Consider the following 16,875-nt stretch of genomic DNA (forward strand, 5'->3'; position numbering starts at 1 on the left):
GTTGTTAGATGAAAATATACTTCATAATCACCTCCTGAGATGTTGCAGAAGAAGTTTTAAAGGATTCCTACTTGTGTGAAAGTCAGATTTGATTAGAGGTTTTCACTCCGGCTCTGCCATTTATTAAAAACAAATTCACCTCATGTAGAAAAGCTGTCAGTTATATATTTGAATAGATGATAGTGAGGTATCAGTATGTGATGTAACTGATGCAAATAGCTGGGAAATTAACTGCTGTGCTGTTGTGGGTTCAGCTCCGGGACACGCCTGCTTCTGACATCCAGTTTCGCCTGGATCACGAACGAAGGCTGCGAGCGGCAACGGAGGAGCGGGAGACTGTAGTTTCACTTCCTCAGGTACAATAACGCAGTCAGTCACGCCATGTTTGAAAGTTTTTTAGATGATGAAGTTGAACATAAGCCCACCAGTATCACACTTCACTAGTTCTGTCTTCCCGAAACATCTTTTTAATTAAGTTGAACCACTGGAGAGGAAAGAAAGTTATGGATATCATGTTTTAAATATCTATGCCTCTATTTTATTTTAGACATGACATCACCACCATCCCCGTTTTGTACTTGCCGCAGTTAAATCTTCATCATTCATGCAAACATGACATTCAAAATATGATCAACATGACATCTATCTTTCAAAATGATCCCTATAATCAAATTAAAAAAAATAAAAAGGCCATAGCTTTTATAAGTATGCACATTTATCATTTACGCAAAAAGAGTAATCTTAAAATCTAAAATAATGAAGATTCATCTGTAGCTATTTTGATAATTAATCATTCAAGTCTTTATTTAAAGCAGAAATGACACAGATCCCCTCATTTCTGCTCCACAAATATGAATATTTTTCTGTTTTTTCTTAGTCTTACAATATTAAACTAAGTATATTGGAGTTTTAGACTATTTGCCAGACAAAAGAAGTAATTTGAAGATGTCAACTTGAGTTTTGGGGCATTATGATGAGCAATATTTTACAATTTTATGGGCCAAATGATGAATCGATTAAGAAAATAATAAGTAGTTACAGCCCTCGTATAACTGACATAATCCATTTTCTGCTAAGATCTAAAAGTTTTATTATAATAGATGTTTTTTCTTAGTTGATAAATGATTGTAAATATCAGGTAGCGTTCCTCTCAAACCAATATTCCTCCATTAAAGCAGTGAGACTGAAATCTTAAATGATGGAAGGTAATGACAGGACACATTATTCATAGATAACATACTTACTGTGAGCTGCACCACAAAAAACACTATAAAAAGTATTTGAACGTGACAGTTTTCTAATGAGATTTCTTCCCAGTGTATTAATCTCTCTCTTCACTGATCCCTTCCTCAGCAGGAAGATGAGCGTTTACGTCTGGAGGCCCAGCGTGGAGGTCTGGAGCTTCAGGGACTTCAGAGTCACGAGGTCCCCTGGACTCAGGAGAGAGCCATGCTGCAGCAAGAGGTCCGTGTCTTCAGACGCAACACCATCATCTTCTACATGAAGCTCAGGTGGATCCTCATGCACTGGAGGCTCGGGCGCAAGGACGACTCCGGAGAGGAGGCGATGCATCCAGAGGTGAGTCGGGGGTCTGAGGAGCTGGACTGGATCTGATTTACTAATAACTTAACTATGTGCTATGTTTCTCCTCATTTATCTTCTTGTGCTCCATTATGTCCATACTGTACATTTTAATGGTGGATCTGCTGAGATGAAGATATTTTTATATGCAATTTGAAAACAAGGCAGATCAGTTACACACAAAGCAGTCATCCCAATAATTAAAACATTCACAAGTGTTATTAAAAAATATCATCCAGAAGAACTTAACAGCTGCTGAGAGTAATAAGTGTCTCTTATTTAGTTTCACTTGTAGTTAAATGTTGTAAGGTGCATAGTACCTAGTACATAGAGGAGGAGGAATGAGGATTTTTTAAAGCTTATTCTGTGTTCTGGTGTCATTAAATGAAGTGAAAGACAGGACAGGTTAAAGCTGGGTGATTCATTTTCATATTATGATTAAAGGTTAGATAATTGTGTGAAGATGGAAGCAGTATCAGATAGCTGTATGTGAATAAAATCTACCTGTATCTGTAAAATACATTTTCTTTAAGTCATTTTTTATTTGTAGAAATTAATTTTAAAAACAGAAACAGTTGTCCCCAAAATATGATTATATTATGATGATACATTATCCTTTATCTTTGAATTTGAGTTGAGTTGAGTATAAGTTATAGAAGCTGATTGAGGATAATGGAGAGCTGCTGCGTTTCCTTCATGGTACATTTTTGGGAAATGTCACCTATTCACACCTTATACTGACAGACAACTCCACCTCAGTCTAAATGGCGATTGTCATTTTGCACAGAACGTCGATCTTCCGATTGAGCCACAGTTACCCCACTATGTGTTAAGAGGTCTATAACTCCCATACAGTACTTTCAATATTGATTCACACCGACTCAAGTTAAAACTGAGACTTGTCAACTTAATGTAGTATCTAATACTTTATTTCAAATTGAATGCACTGAAGCACAGAGCCTGAAGGACAAAAAGTGTGTAGCTGTCCGAATACTTACTGTCAGAACTTCATAATTAAGATTTTGTGCCTGCAAACCAAAACTATTGCAAAAACAGTACATGGTATAGTTCTTTAAGTATGAAATAAAGGATTTCAGGTTGTGGAGAGGCAGGTAATTGAGTATTTAGATGGTGAAAATGTCAAGTGACCCATCCTGAATCACTTTCGGTTACATACTTCCCACATGAATGCAGGTACTGCTGCCGGACTGATTGATAGTCTGCTTAATTGCTTGCCCTGCTGATTGAGCGACTCCATTTGTTGTTCATCTTGTTGATTTAGCGGTCGATGCACCGCTCTTTCTTGTTATCTTTACGGGCTTCTGGTTGATTAAACTTGTAATTTGTGAGTTTCATGTTTTGTTGTTTTGTTTTTCGGAGGCGGCGGTGTTCAGATGAAGAGCATTCATAGCTGTGCGCTGCTCTTCCCCAGAGGGCACAGAGGAGTTCGGCCAGAACTGTGAAGTCTTTTCCCCTAATTTGTTGCTGTTGATGGAGATTAAGTTTCAGTGAATTACTGATCTTCTCTCAGCTGTGTTGGCTATCACTGCTCACTCTGACTCAGTTCCTTCTGTTTATACCAAACCAACTGTCTTTGATGCTGTCAGACACATAACACGCATCACTTTTCAGAGCACTAGTTAGTTTTTTCCCCTCAAGAAAAACACCAAACTTTTTCATTGTGTAAAGTAATGATTAGAAATAGAGAATATTGAAGTAACAAAACATCCAAATTAATTACATATGGGACTGTGAATCGCCCACAGCTATGAATGTGAATGTGTCTGGTTGTTTGTCAGTATAATTCCTGTGATGAACCAGCAATAGACAACTCATCCAGTGTGTTTCTCTGCCTTCTGCCCGTTGCATGCTGGGATGGCCTCAATGACCGTCAGCCTCAAACAGAATATGCCGATACAGAAAAATGAGTGCATGAATTAATACACAGCTTTTCATGGATGAATCATCTGTTCCAGTTTGAAAAGTTGGAGGGCATCCCAGAGTTGGGAGTCATAATGGAGCAGACGGAGGGGGAGTCAGAGAGAGACGACAGACTGTGTTTACCGCAAACTCCGGGGGACGTCCCTGATACCGGGCCCATCTTCCCTCTGCCATCACCTGAACGACACCTGCAGCATCAAAGACAGGTACTCACACATTTAAAGTTACATTGACCAAATTAAGAATAACTGCAACTCCAGTGACTGTCTACTTTTGGTTGGCGGATGTAGAGATAGATTATTTGAATGTCTCTTAACGGTTCTGTGATTACGATGCTTGTAAATCATTAAATTCAAGTGAAAGCATTAGGTTTCATTGTCATTTCAATTTGAAATTATTTTTCTCTGACAGCAGCGTTTTGGTAGCTAGCAAGGTTCAAAGATTCAATTTTATGGTTATTACCTCTGCATAATGCAGGAGTATTAATTTTGCTACACACTTAGACATTATATGAATTTAAGAAAAAAAACTGAATTGAGATCAGATAAAAACAAGTGAAATGACTAGAAATAGAACAAGGCAGAATAAGAAACACTTCAATACTAGTAGCAAGGAAAATTACACACACACACACACACACACACACACACACATATATATAAAGCAGCAAAATAAGATGTAATAACTTATATTTTCTCCAGTAAATTGATGTAATGAGCAAATTTGAACATCTAGCTACTCACTTTCATTGTGTACAAATTCATTTTTGGCAGCCACTCATTAGAGCTGTTTGGCATGGCATGCAAATGACAACGTTGACCCAGATAACTAGTTGGAGGCAGTAATTATTTTGAGTACCCCCAGTCTTATACTTATTGCTCATACAAAAAAAATGGAATCTTCGTTACATGAGAGGGAAACAAAAGGAGCTGTGTTCTTTTTTTTTAGGCTGCTGAGTGTTTCTACCCAGACTTTACTGAGTGTTGAGATCTGCTTTCAGTACCTCTGTCGTCCACTTTTCCCCTCCGTGAAAGTAAAGAAAGTATGTAAGCATTTTAGATTGGATGCATTATTAAGCAGCTCTAAGTGCTCTACTTTGTCCCGCGTTTTGATTTTTCCACAACGCACACTGATCTGACATTGTTGCGAGCAGTTTTTCAGTCTTAACAAGGGAGTCCAGCTGACTGTATTAAGGTTCGTGCACGAGAGCAGAAATGCAGACTTGCCTTAGTAAGCATTTGCATACATGGCTACTACAGCAGAGCACAGCACAGCAGGGCAGAGCAGGGCAGAGTGAAGATGATAATTCCTGCAGCCTCACTGAGATAATGGTATGTTAAGCCGGGAGGAGGTCATTGAAAGTTTTGAGTAAAAACTTAGTGAGAGAAAAATCCTGATTAATTCCCCCTGGTACTGCAAATATCTGATACTGCTGAGGTGCTAAGTATAGACTATCAGTATGTATATTCTTCATACTACAGGGTTAGGGTTAGGGTTAGGGTTAGGTGATGTTTTTACGCACCGTGGCTCTGAACTTATAAAAGTGTAGAATATACTGTATGTTAAACTAGTGTTAGCCTGACATATTTGGAATATTGTGCAACTTTTGCATATTTTCCGTCCTCTATGGTCTTCATATGCATTTTCAGCTGAAGGGTGAAGGTATAGCATGCAGGATGGAGACTAAAAGAGGCATAACATCCTTTGTTCCCACAAGCTTTGATCACATGGTCCAAATTTGGCACCTTTTTGAACTTGCACTTGATGTCTTTCATCAGTTTTCTAAAATTATGCTTTGTGTGATGTTTTTCAATCCTCATTTTTTTGTTATATTATGTGCTGTCATGTACATTTGTTTGATGTTTTTTTTATTATTCTTTTATGCTCTTTGTGCAAAGCAAATGTCCTCAGGGGCAATAAAGGTATCATTCAACTTTTTGGACTTACAAATGTATTTTCAGCATCAAATCAGTGGCATGAAAACGGTCTCATCACCTGATGCTTGTATGTTGTGTGTCTAGGTATAAAATAATAGAAACTAATAATAAAGCCTATTGCACCTGTGTCTGCCCTTGTAAAAAATAATCCATGTGATATCAACCCCTTTCCTAAACTGGATCAACATGCTCCAGCCTGTTAGCACCTGAGCTTATGTAGTACTCTCAGCCGAAGCAGGTGGAGGCAGTGGCACTGTAGCGATTCCTTGAGGTGATGTTTTACTCACAATTTTCCTTTGTGCTTCACTGCCTCCTGCCAAGATTTGAAGACTCTCCACACACCCCTCCTTGGGAGCAGACACACCATGAAATACATGATGTTCTTTTCTCCGTGACCCACTGGATATCACCGCTCACACCGCCTGAAGCCTCACATGTAACCCTATAAACTTTCCCAAACCTCCCGCTGCATTGTTGGAACTAATTAGACTTAAATTAATCTGCATTGTAGTTATCCAGCAGGTTTTTACCGCACCTGTAATTACTGGATTATTCTGAGATACCTGAGCATTTGGAGATTTATTTAGATCCATAAGATGCTTTCAGACAAAACCGTTCTGGGGGCTCCCTGAGAGAAACTGCCCAATGGGGAGCTCCCTAGAGAACTATATACCTTTTTAATGGGTTTTTTTCTGGTTGCATTTATACCACCAATAGGAACGATGAAGTGAGAGACATCAGATTGCTAGTGCTGCATTGACTCATGTGTTCAACCAATCAACGTACACTTACCTCCTGTGCTGAGAGAGTACCCACCCTGAAAAAGGAGATAAAAAGTCCCTTAAAAAAAGACTTTCTAAGAACCAAGATTAATCCCAGTTACTGCAGTGCGGACTCAATAAAACAATCAGTGAAAAAGTTGCTCCAGTCCTAAAGCATCTTTTTATGTGTACATATAGAGTGAAGGGAAGAAAAGCATGAAAGGAAGGATAGATGGGGAGAAGGACGATGATAGAAAAACAGATCAGGAAACAAGATGGCAAACAGGATGGAGAAGGTCAAGTCAAATTTAATTATAAAGTGTCTTCAAAAGGTCGTCCCAAAGTGCTTTAAAGACAAACAAAAGAAGACAATGCCATCAAATTTCAAGATAAGGACAGATCTTTTTGTGTTATGTTTGTCTGAATTTGTTGGATTAACATTTTTCCTAAGTGTGTCATTGTTGATTCATTTTGTCTGAATATCCTCTGCACAGTTTGGGGAGAACAGGCGAGTGCTGCAGGCCTTACGGACACTGTTGGAGGAGTTTCGAGAGGAGCTGCGGGAGGAGGAGACACGGCGATGCCAACTGCTGCAGTCCTATGCCAATGACAAAGCCGCCTGGGAGGTCAAGTGGGCAGAGATGAAGTGCCAGGTCGCCAAGGTACAGATGGCATCTCAGCGCCCACCTTAAAGATACAGCACAAAATCTGGTGTAGAAATCCAACGGTACATTCAGTGAGCAGCGTGACGACAGTAAACATGTTGCCTTTTCCACGCGTGAAATCTCACTGAGGGAAAACCCAACAACAAGTGAAAAACAGCAAATGTTCTTGTTTTTTGACCTGTAACTTTGGCTCCATTCTTGGGCTCATCGGCGTCATTTTGAAAGTGCTGTAATGACATGAATAATAACCGCATTAATCCAGATCACACGTGACAGACAAATAGACAGAATTGAATACATAATCGGCCGTTTGTAATTAAACTAAAAGAGGAAGGACAGCTTCCAGTTAGAAAAACAGTGATGCATCATTTGCTTGGCACAATATAGTGTGTATATTCTGTCATTGTTCAAACTAATTAATTCAGTATTGTGCCTAATTGTTGGTTGTGCCTCGAAGCATTTTTTACTGAGTTTAAGACAGCTGTTAAAAGTGCTTTTGGGTGTGTAAATACTTTGTAGATTAGGAACAGGACAACCTTATTTTAACTGATGTGACAGCGTAAAAGCTGATATCATTTTGCAGCTTTGTGTCATTATCAAAACTTGTCATTATAGTAAAAGCCTCCAAGATTACAGTTGATGATATTTCTCCCAGCCTTTGCACCTTAATTTGACATCAAAACTCTTTACTGATACCCAAGAAAGTTACATTTTAGCAAGTCCTAAAAAAAACTAATGGCTTTCAACTTTAACTTCATTTTTTTAGTGCTGATTAGTAAATGTAAGCACACTAACATCGTTAACTAAGATATTAATTATACCTGCTAAACATCAACATGTTAGCATTGTCACTGTGATTGCAGCATAGCTTTTTGTTGTTATAAAAATGACGCAATCCCAGTGAAGTTTGGTGCATTCAGTGCTTTTACCCGCTTTGTTTTAGTGTCTAATTGATATATGCCAGATTTTTTTGATATTGCAACAGCAAAGCCACGGATTGGGAAATACACATAGCAGCTTTTTAATTTTTTTTTTAATGGGGACATATCATGCTTTTTGTGCATTTCTGTTACGTATATATTGTTATAACCTCTGTTGCTGAGGTTGTCCTGCAGGTTGTTCATGTTGACCACCTACATATTTCCGATCTGGTTTTGGCTCAATTATGCTCAAATGTATTTGAGAAGTTTCTATTTCATAAAGAACAAGAAATATAAGTGAAATCCTATTACTACTATTGGTTGCATGGTTTGGTCAGCTTCTTGAGAACTGGCTGATCAGAAGAGAATGGGCTCACTGTGAGGGAGCTAAAACAGCCTGTTAAAAGACGGAGGCTGGATTAAGGGGCTTCATAAAGGGCTGGTATAAGATAAATAAGCAGTTTTTGGAACTGTAAATCATGCAGATATTCAGGTGGAGACCCTGAATATAAAGCTGGAAATGTACATCAAATGTCTCCTTTATGTCAAAAGTAAATTATTGTTTTCAATTAATTTTGTTCAGGATGTGGAAAACATTAGTATTGCTCTAATTTGAAACTACTTCTTGGTTTCTCTTTGAGTTGAGTAGAAGTTTACAGAGACAGGAAGCACATCTGGAGAAGAAAAGAGTTCATTAGTGTTTTCCAGAGGGATTGCAGTAAACTTGAGGATACTGAAACCATTGTGTTTGGAGCTTCATCATTAAAACACAGACATCTCTCTCCGCTGTGTCTGGTACAAACTCAGGCTGTATCTCATATAAACTGACACTGTGGATAAAAGCAAAGTGTACAATCTGTTTGAGGATACTAAATATGTTGTTTATTGACCTCTGTGTTAGTAGATAAAAGTTGAATCCCACACTTTCAAAAACTGCGTCTTCTCGCCACTCAATCTGATAAAAAGGGAAACTGCAACATTGGGAACCAATTACGTGGTTTGAGTTTTAAGAGGAAGATTATCTTTTTAACTCTCATCTTCTTAATCTGTGCAGCTTTTACATGGTTCATATCCTTGCACAGAGCAGAGGTCACGGAGGACCTCAAAGAGAACTAATTTACTTAGTTTCCTCTGATAACGCCATGTTGAGTTCTTTTCTTGCTCCGCTGTGCTTCATTCTGATTAGGACTCCAGAAATATGCCCCAAAATTTAAGTTTTTTCTTCTTTTTTTTCATGATTATTATACGGCCCAGTAGAGCAGAACAGAATTGGAAATGATCCTCACCTGTGCATTTATAGGTGGATACGAGTAGTGATTATTTTTAAGACTCTATTACGAGATCCTTGCTCAGGCTGCCTCATGTTTCATACTCTGCTTTGGTCACTTGGCGCAGTATGAAGCCTCCTAAATGACTGTCTATATTTATAATGTCTTACATCTTTGCTCTTACATTGAGTTGGTAACTATTACTGCATATGTTATCCTCTCCTGTATGTAATTAGACAGGGTTAAAACCCAATGTAAAAGTATAGAAGACTAATGTTTGTGAATTGGAGCGATGTAAACTCACAGTTGAAGGCAGCCTCGACTCACTCTTCACGCAGCTCCAGCACTGCACACTTAAGTTTGTACCATTATGTTTTGGGATCAAAGCCTGTCAGAAGATTACAAAAGCTCCATTCTGCCAGCATATAGAGAAATCTTTCCTCTGTCGTTCTGCAGCTTTGAAGATTTCTGCAGAACATCTGAATCCTCAGTTCATGTCCTCCCCACAAACGAATAGTTTGAAATATAAATGTGGGAGGGCAGCCCCTCACTCAGAGTTATTACAGCGTGTACCTGTTTGCTGCAAAACAACCCCCCATTCTTTGTTTTCATTTTCACACTTTTTCATTTTTGAACGGCAGAAATTTATGATCAGTGATGTTTTGTATTAGTATTTCGATTTGTTCTCTTTACGCTGACTGAGCACTTTATTAGTAACACCTGTACAATCTAATGCCGTTCAATACAACAGCTCTGTTATAAATTCTGTTTTTACAAAGCTTACACATTTTCAGTTTTTGTTCACATTGTTAGAAAGGTGATAACTCTATATATATTTTGCCCAGCCATTAACATACCTGAGGTGAGCAATTTTATAACTATGATCTAAGTGATGAACATAAAGTTTGATAATGTCAGCAAAAACAGAAAATGTATAAGCTTCGTAAAAGTTTAATGTATGGCAGAGCTGTTGTATTGGATCCCATTAGACTGCACACATTTTCATAATAAAGTCCTCAGTGAGTGTATTAAGTCTGTTTGCTGAAATGGTTTCAATACATTTACATCCAGTTCGCCCTTAAAGCTACGATGTGCAAGCTCTGGAACTCGAGCTAGCGTTAGCATTAGCCTCTATAGATTTCTCCCTAGGGGGACTGGGAGTAACGGAGCTGCTTGATTGCAGGTGTCAGGAGTTTGCTAACCTGTAAGTGAACCATAGCAACATCCTCCATCAGCTAATTCTCGCTTATAGCCTCGGTAGGAGATGAGTAGTCAGACCAGAAGTGCATTTCTGTATTGATTGATAGCTATGAGCTCCTGCCCCTGACTGTGGCCTCCTCTGATTGGTTCAAAGTGGGATGTTTGCTTAGAAACTTGTCAACTTGCCACATTGGGATTTACTTTGGTGCATATTTCAAGTAAAAAAGATCTAAGAAAAAAAAGTACATACTGCAGCTTTAAATAGGGTTTTCTTCAAGGTGTTTAAAGAGAAAGTTCCACATTTTGGGACATATGTTGTCCTGCAGATATTTAGATCAGGAAATTGCTGCAACTCTTTCTGTTTGTATGGTAATATGTATTTTAAATAACCAGCTATATCCAGCCATAGCATTGTATTGCTTTATCCACCTGTTTCTAGTGTTTGCGATAAACTGACCACTTCTGACATTTCCTCATTAAACTCTCAGCTAGTTATATTTCCAAAATGTTCCAGTATCTCATGAAAATCATCTTATTGCACACAGTCTGTCAGATGGGAAGCTCATAAATATTCTGTATAATCTTGTTCCAGCTTCTTTATTGAATCTGCTTGATGAGGGAAACTTAATGAATCATTCAAACACAAGATTACGAAAATATTTCCTCCAAAATTCAGCCTGACGTTTTGGTATCTTTGACATCTCGTCTAGAATTTAAGATAAAGTTATGCAGGTTTGACCAAAGTTTCGACAAACAGAATCAGTTTGTAATGACGGAGCCACCAGTAGACGACTGTTGAAGTTAAAAATTTTAAATCTTAAAAATGTTTAAATAACTTGTTTGTCTTCATTCATACAATAATTGAGATATCTCAGACAGCATTTTCAAAATGACACAGATCAGCTCCAGTGAGCCATTTGATGGTTTGCTCCTTCAAACATTGTGTTTATTTGTAGTGTGAGAAAGCTACAGCTTCAGCCTTCACATTTTCTCTTATTTATCTATTCATGTGTGAGCACTTGAATTAACTTCTATTTCTTCATTTTCTTATCTTTTGTTTTTTTTACATTCAACTCACAGAACGACATATGGATTAAAAGATCAAATGAGAGAGATCAAAAGAGTGAAAGATTGTTTGTCCATATGTCATGCTCAATATGTCAGACTCTGCTTTTTGGATTTTTACCAAACCTGTCTGCTCTTGAATTTTAAAAACAACAAGTCACATTTTTCCCTCACTTTCTAAACTTTTTGTGTGATGTTAACTCCAATTTCAATATTATATATATTATAATTACTCATAATGATATTTACTATTACTATTTTGTTGGTAAAAAGGTAGCTAAAATGAAAATTGTTTAGTAATTTGGGTGTAGCAACCCTTTAAATGTAACCTGTTTCACACATACTGATACATTATATGATCATTGATGTGATTTTCCTTAGAACATTGCTTTTCTGTATTTTTACATAATTATTTATTTGTGATATACTGTACAGCTTAATAATGACACAACACCCCTTTGTTTTCCCTTGTTTGTCCAGCTGGAAGAGGAGGTGCAGGACAAGGTGCGAGGTGAAGCGCAGGGAGGTGAAGGGGAGCCAGCAGCAGACCCGGAGTGGGCCTTCAAGCAGGAGCGCGAGGAGCACCAACGCCTGCTGGCAGAGAGCCACAACACCTCCCTCGACCTCCGCTGGAAGCTGCAGCACGGAGAGAAGAGGTGGAGCCACGAGAGGACAGAGCTCCTGGATCGCTTTGACCGGGAACGACAGGAGTGGGATGGCAGCATGAGGGAGCTACACCGCAAGATGGAGCGGGTGAGAGGAGGGAGGAGGTGGGAAGAGGTAGAGGAGAAAGAGAGAGCATGGCTGGGAAGAGATAAAAGAGGATACGTTTGAAAGTGTTAAAGACAGGTCAGGCTCACATTTCAACAAATTAATCAATCAATCACACAACAAGGTCCATTTAGTAGCTGTTCTGGAGCTTTCCATTGTATTCATCTGTTTTCAAGGTCAAGTATAAACCTCTATGGATGAGAAACCCTTAAAATGTGCATCTTTTTTTATTCCATAGGCTGACAAATGGGCTGCTCAGTCTACTGTGAGTTAGATCATATGGTTAAAAAAGAGTTGGGTTGAGAGTGACCCATTCTTGACTGTATTACAAGGTCAAGAATGAACTTTCAATCCCAACATCAGTGTTAATAATCAACTGTTTATTTGTCATATATCAAGCAATAATGCAAAAATACATTCCGGCTTCTCAAATGTGAGAATTTGCTCAGACTTGCAGCCAACAATTATTTTCATTATCGATTAATGTGCTGATTAGTTTTCTGATTAATCAATTAATATAGAAGACAGAGGTCAGAGCCTAAGGTTATATCTATGTCACTTGCTTCGTTTAATCAACAAGATGAAACCTAAAGTGTGTGTGCGTGCGTGCATCCATGTGTTGTGTGTGTGTGTGCTCTGTCATAGGCTATTTTGGGGACAAATTTCAGACTCAGGATCAGTTAATTGGGGACAGCTTGTCCATCTGGGGACAAAAGCCGTGTTCCCAATTAGGGGAAGGCTGATTTTTGGGTCAGTGGTTAAGGTTAGGAGTCTATGTAATGTCCCCATAAGTGACCATGGTGTGTGTGTGTGTGTGTGTGTGTGTGTGTGTGTGTGTGTGTGTGTGTGTGTGTGTGTGTGTGTGTGTGTGTGTGTGTGTGTGTGTGTGTGTGTTTGTGTGTTTGAATTGATGAGAGAGAGAGACAGAGAGAGTGACAAAGCACCAAAGGCAATTATCTTTACTGTTGTTTGGTGCTCTAAAATTGTCAAGGCTAGATATAATAAATACTGAGGATTACTGAATAATTGATGTGCTCTGTGAGATTTAATTAGTGGAACTGCAGAGTCTCACCTCGCTTCCGTGTGATGTTCAGGGCAGGATGTAGGAACCTGCACCAGTTAATATGACAGGAGTGTGAAAGTATTATCATATAAAGCAGGGACAGGAATAATATCAACAGGAACAGCTCATGTTTAGCCGCTAAAAAAATAAATAAATCAAACCGCTGATGCAACACTGAATGGAGACAGAGAGCAGGAAGCAGAGATGCATTATTCAGCAATGTTGCAGCAAACTATAAAGTACAGGTCACCATCTGAAACGCTCACACTGGCAGGAGATAGAGAATGAGTAACGTTGATGTTGTCCTTTAATCTCGAGCTCAGAGTGACTTAACCCTGAATACTGCAAGTAGATTACTCATTGGCTTACTGTTGAGTAATACAGTGTGCACACCCATGATAAACGCATGCAGGTGGTTCAGGTGATAAGTTTGATGCACCTATCAGAGTGGGACAAATGACACCTTTATTGTTGGCTTGCTTGAGTAGTGGCGAGAGCAGCTGCCAACAAACCTACGCCTACGTTTTTACATTTTGTCAAAGTCACATTACCGAAAATGATGCTCTCCCCTCATTCTCCATTCTGCATATCACCACCCCAATATGAAGGGCCGCCCTAAAGACTGTGGATCCAACAATAGGGGGGCTAGAGCCAATCATAGCTGACATTGGGTGAGCGGTGGGGTACATCCTGGGCAGGTCACCAGTCCATCACAGGGTTAACACATAGTACAAACAACCATTCACATTTACGGGCAATTTAGAGTTACCAATTAACCTAAGCTGTAGATTACTTTACGATTAATTGATTAGTCGTTTAGTCTATTAAGCTTGAATGGTGTCCCAAAGCCCAAGGTGATGTCCTCAAACTGCTTCTTTTTGTCCCAACAGTCCACAACACAAAGATATATAGTTTATTATTATCTAAAGAAGCCTGTAAAACCTGTAAATATTCATATTGGAGAGAATCAGAAAAAATCAAAATAGTTGCTGATTGACTAATTGTTACAGCTCTATCTTTATTATCATTTTAATAAATTCCCACCATGGCTCCACTCACTGATCAGAGGTGTAATCAGCAAAACACCTGTTTGGAGATGCAATGACGATGTAGCATACTGAGCCAAAGACCTCACTGCATTATAAGGATCTGACTCTAAAGGCCCCTAAAAGTAGTTTTGCATGTTTAAGCTAACCAGATCAATGCTAGATTTTACTTGATTGATTTACTACCAGTGTATGAAGGTAGTGTTTAATCAGCTAAATGTAAAACCACTGTCTGTCTTTTTACCGTATGTCTGTATGGCATGTTGTTTTGTTTTTTATTGTATGTTATTTATGCAACACTGTCCCTGTCTCCAAGATAAATTTCTCCCTAGGGAGACCAATAAAGTAACCTAACCTAATGTAGCCCTTTGAAAAATGCACAATAACCTGTCATTCCCCAAAAGTGATACACGTACTTTTTTGGTTAGCAACTACTGTAAATGCATTATTTTTTATAGTGTGTAATGTTATTTTCTGACTACATGTGTCTATGCAGATGCAGAGAGAGCTGAACAGTCGACGAGGAGAAGGCATGGATGTCAAGGACGGCAGCTTGAGCCACAGAGGTGGGTTTTCCCCTCAGGATAGCCCCTGCAACGCCCCTCGGTCGCCTCGCTCCCCACGCTCCCCCTGTACATCCACGCCTGTCCTGGTCCCCACTACACGCTCCCACTCTGACTCAGAAGCCATGCTGGAGGACAAGGGGGCTGCGATGAGGCTGAAAGGCCCAACGGAGAACCTGTTCCTGGATGCACTGACTCTGGACACCCTCAGTGGTCTGGAGGTCCTTCCACCTTCCAGACTGGAGGGTGAGAAGAGGTTCCCCTGCATGAAGGAGGTAAGACACATATTAGTCATGTTGTCAAGACAATTCACCTTTATTAAAGTAGAAGTTTGCATCAAAGTGCTTTATGAAATGTTGCACAGCTGGAAATAATGGAGGCAGAAGTTAAGACAAACTAGCCACTCCTGAAATTGGTCAACAATGGAGGACAATGTCAGTCAGGTCTGAAATATCTCAGCAACTAGAGCATGGATTTCCATACATTTTGATACAGACATTCGTGATGCCCAGAGGATAAATTCAAATTCATGAGGTTAACATTTTATGTGTTCATTGAAAGTCTCGACAAGTATGGATGGATTGCTACAAGGTTCGGTTCATGTACCTTTATATATATATAATAACTTTCTTTGGTCATCCCTTAAATATTTATGTATCTCCATCACCAGGTCACAGTTTTAATTAGCTTTATGACCTAATACAGTGCAAAACTAATGACATTCACATCATCTTCAACTGTAGTTTGGTTTAGTTCTAATTGGCAAATATTTGCATACTAATATGCTAATATAACAAGGTGAACATGGTAAACATTAGACGTGCTTCATCATGCTGGTATTAGCATTTAGTTCAAGTTGTCACTGAGCCAGCATCACAGAGCTGCTAGCATAGCTTCAGAGGCTTGTTGAAGGCAAAATATGAACCATTTGCTGGTTCCATCTTCAGAAATTTAAGAATTTATGTTTTCTTTATCATATATGAAAGCAAACTTGTTGGGTTTTCCATTGTTGGGCAGATTAAAAAGAGCAATTCACTTTGGGCTCTGTGAAGTAATGTCATTGTCATTGACCATTATTTAATGGAGATAATGTCAATTTTTCAACATTTTTATTAATGTATGAATTTATTGATAACTACTGACATTTCATATTGCAGACACAATTCAAACCACTTAATAAAATGGTCAAATAAGTCCATCAAACTTTATTTGTAAAGGACCTTTCATGCAGGTTAGTACAATTCAAAGTGTTTTATAAATGACTGACAAGTTGATAATGACAAAGAACAAATGTAACAGTTTTTTTAGGCTAGACATATGAGAAAATTAAAAAAAGATAAAAATATATCTGTAAAATTGTACAAGCCTAACTAAGTTTTTTGTATCCAAATGTCCCAAAGTGGGACGTTTAATATTCAAAGCTCATTTGGAAGATTAGTCTTCTTACTGAAAATGCATTTAAATTGATTCACTTTGGAACAGACCATGTTTTAACTTTAGCTGAAAAAAGCATTACTAATTGTGTCTTTATTATATTATCAGTTCATTTCATTTCCAGTCCATTTTATTACACCTGCTTCACCACAATGAATAAAAGCCATTTGCAGTATTGTTGCCTGATCTTAAAAAATAGGGGAACAACAACCACGTTTATTGTGCTGCTAAAACGAGCCAAAAGATGCCATATGTTTGGTATATTTTATTCTTTTCATTGTTTTGTTGAATGGAGTTTCACTGTTTTTAAATGATTGGCATTCACTAACTTTAGTAAATATCCTGGTTACATATTTTCTAAAAGCTATCTGTAAATATTTTTTCCACTGAGACTTCTTCCACATGATTGAATTGCCGTATCTGTTGTGTTTCAGGCCCTGAATGAGATTTCAGAGAGAGAAGGTGATTCTGCAGAAGAGGAGATGGGTGGCGGGAGTCTGCTCAGGTAACATCATGAAAAAGCCTCATGTCAAACTGAGTTCAAAGTGTTTCAATCGGGGGGGAAATATTCTGCAAGAGCTGCTGCATTTTCGTATATGTCAACAGTAAATATATCACATCAAGTGGTCAAAGAGGCGGCAGATTATCCAGCCTCCTCCT

The 16,875-nt window shown here is 38.6% G+C and overlaps 1 protein-coding gene across 1 annotated transcript in view; it reads left to right on the plus strand.

Annotated features, from left to right (window-relative positions):
• Positions 1-16,875, plus strand: part of LOC128369231 (microtubule cross-linking factor 1) — a 70,417-nt gene that overhangs the window by 44,101 nt on the left and 9,441 nt on the right. The window contains exons 8-14 of the mRNA XM_053330236.1: positions 255-356; positions 1,357-1,578; positions 3,558-3,728; positions 6,715-6,882; positions 11,819-12,091; positions 14,715-15,056; positions 16,650-16,720. Of these exons, the coding sequence (XP_053186211.1) occupies positions 255-356; positions 1,357-1,578; positions 3,558-3,728; positions 6,715-6,882; positions 11,819-12,091; positions 14,715-15,056; positions 16,650-16,720 (1,349 nt within the window). The remainder of the gene's footprint in view (positions 1-254; positions 357-1,356; positions 1,579-3,557; positions 3,729-6,714; positions 6,883-11,818; positions 12,092-14,714; positions 15,057-16,649; positions 16,721-16,875) is intronic.

Source organism: Scomber japonicus, chromosome 12, assembly GCF_027409825.1.
Source record: "Scomber japonicus isolate fScoJap1 chromosome 12, fScoJap1.pri, whole genome shotgun sequence".
NCBI lineage: Eukaryota > Metazoa > Chordata > Actinopteri > Scombriformes > Scombridae > Scomber > Scomber japonicus.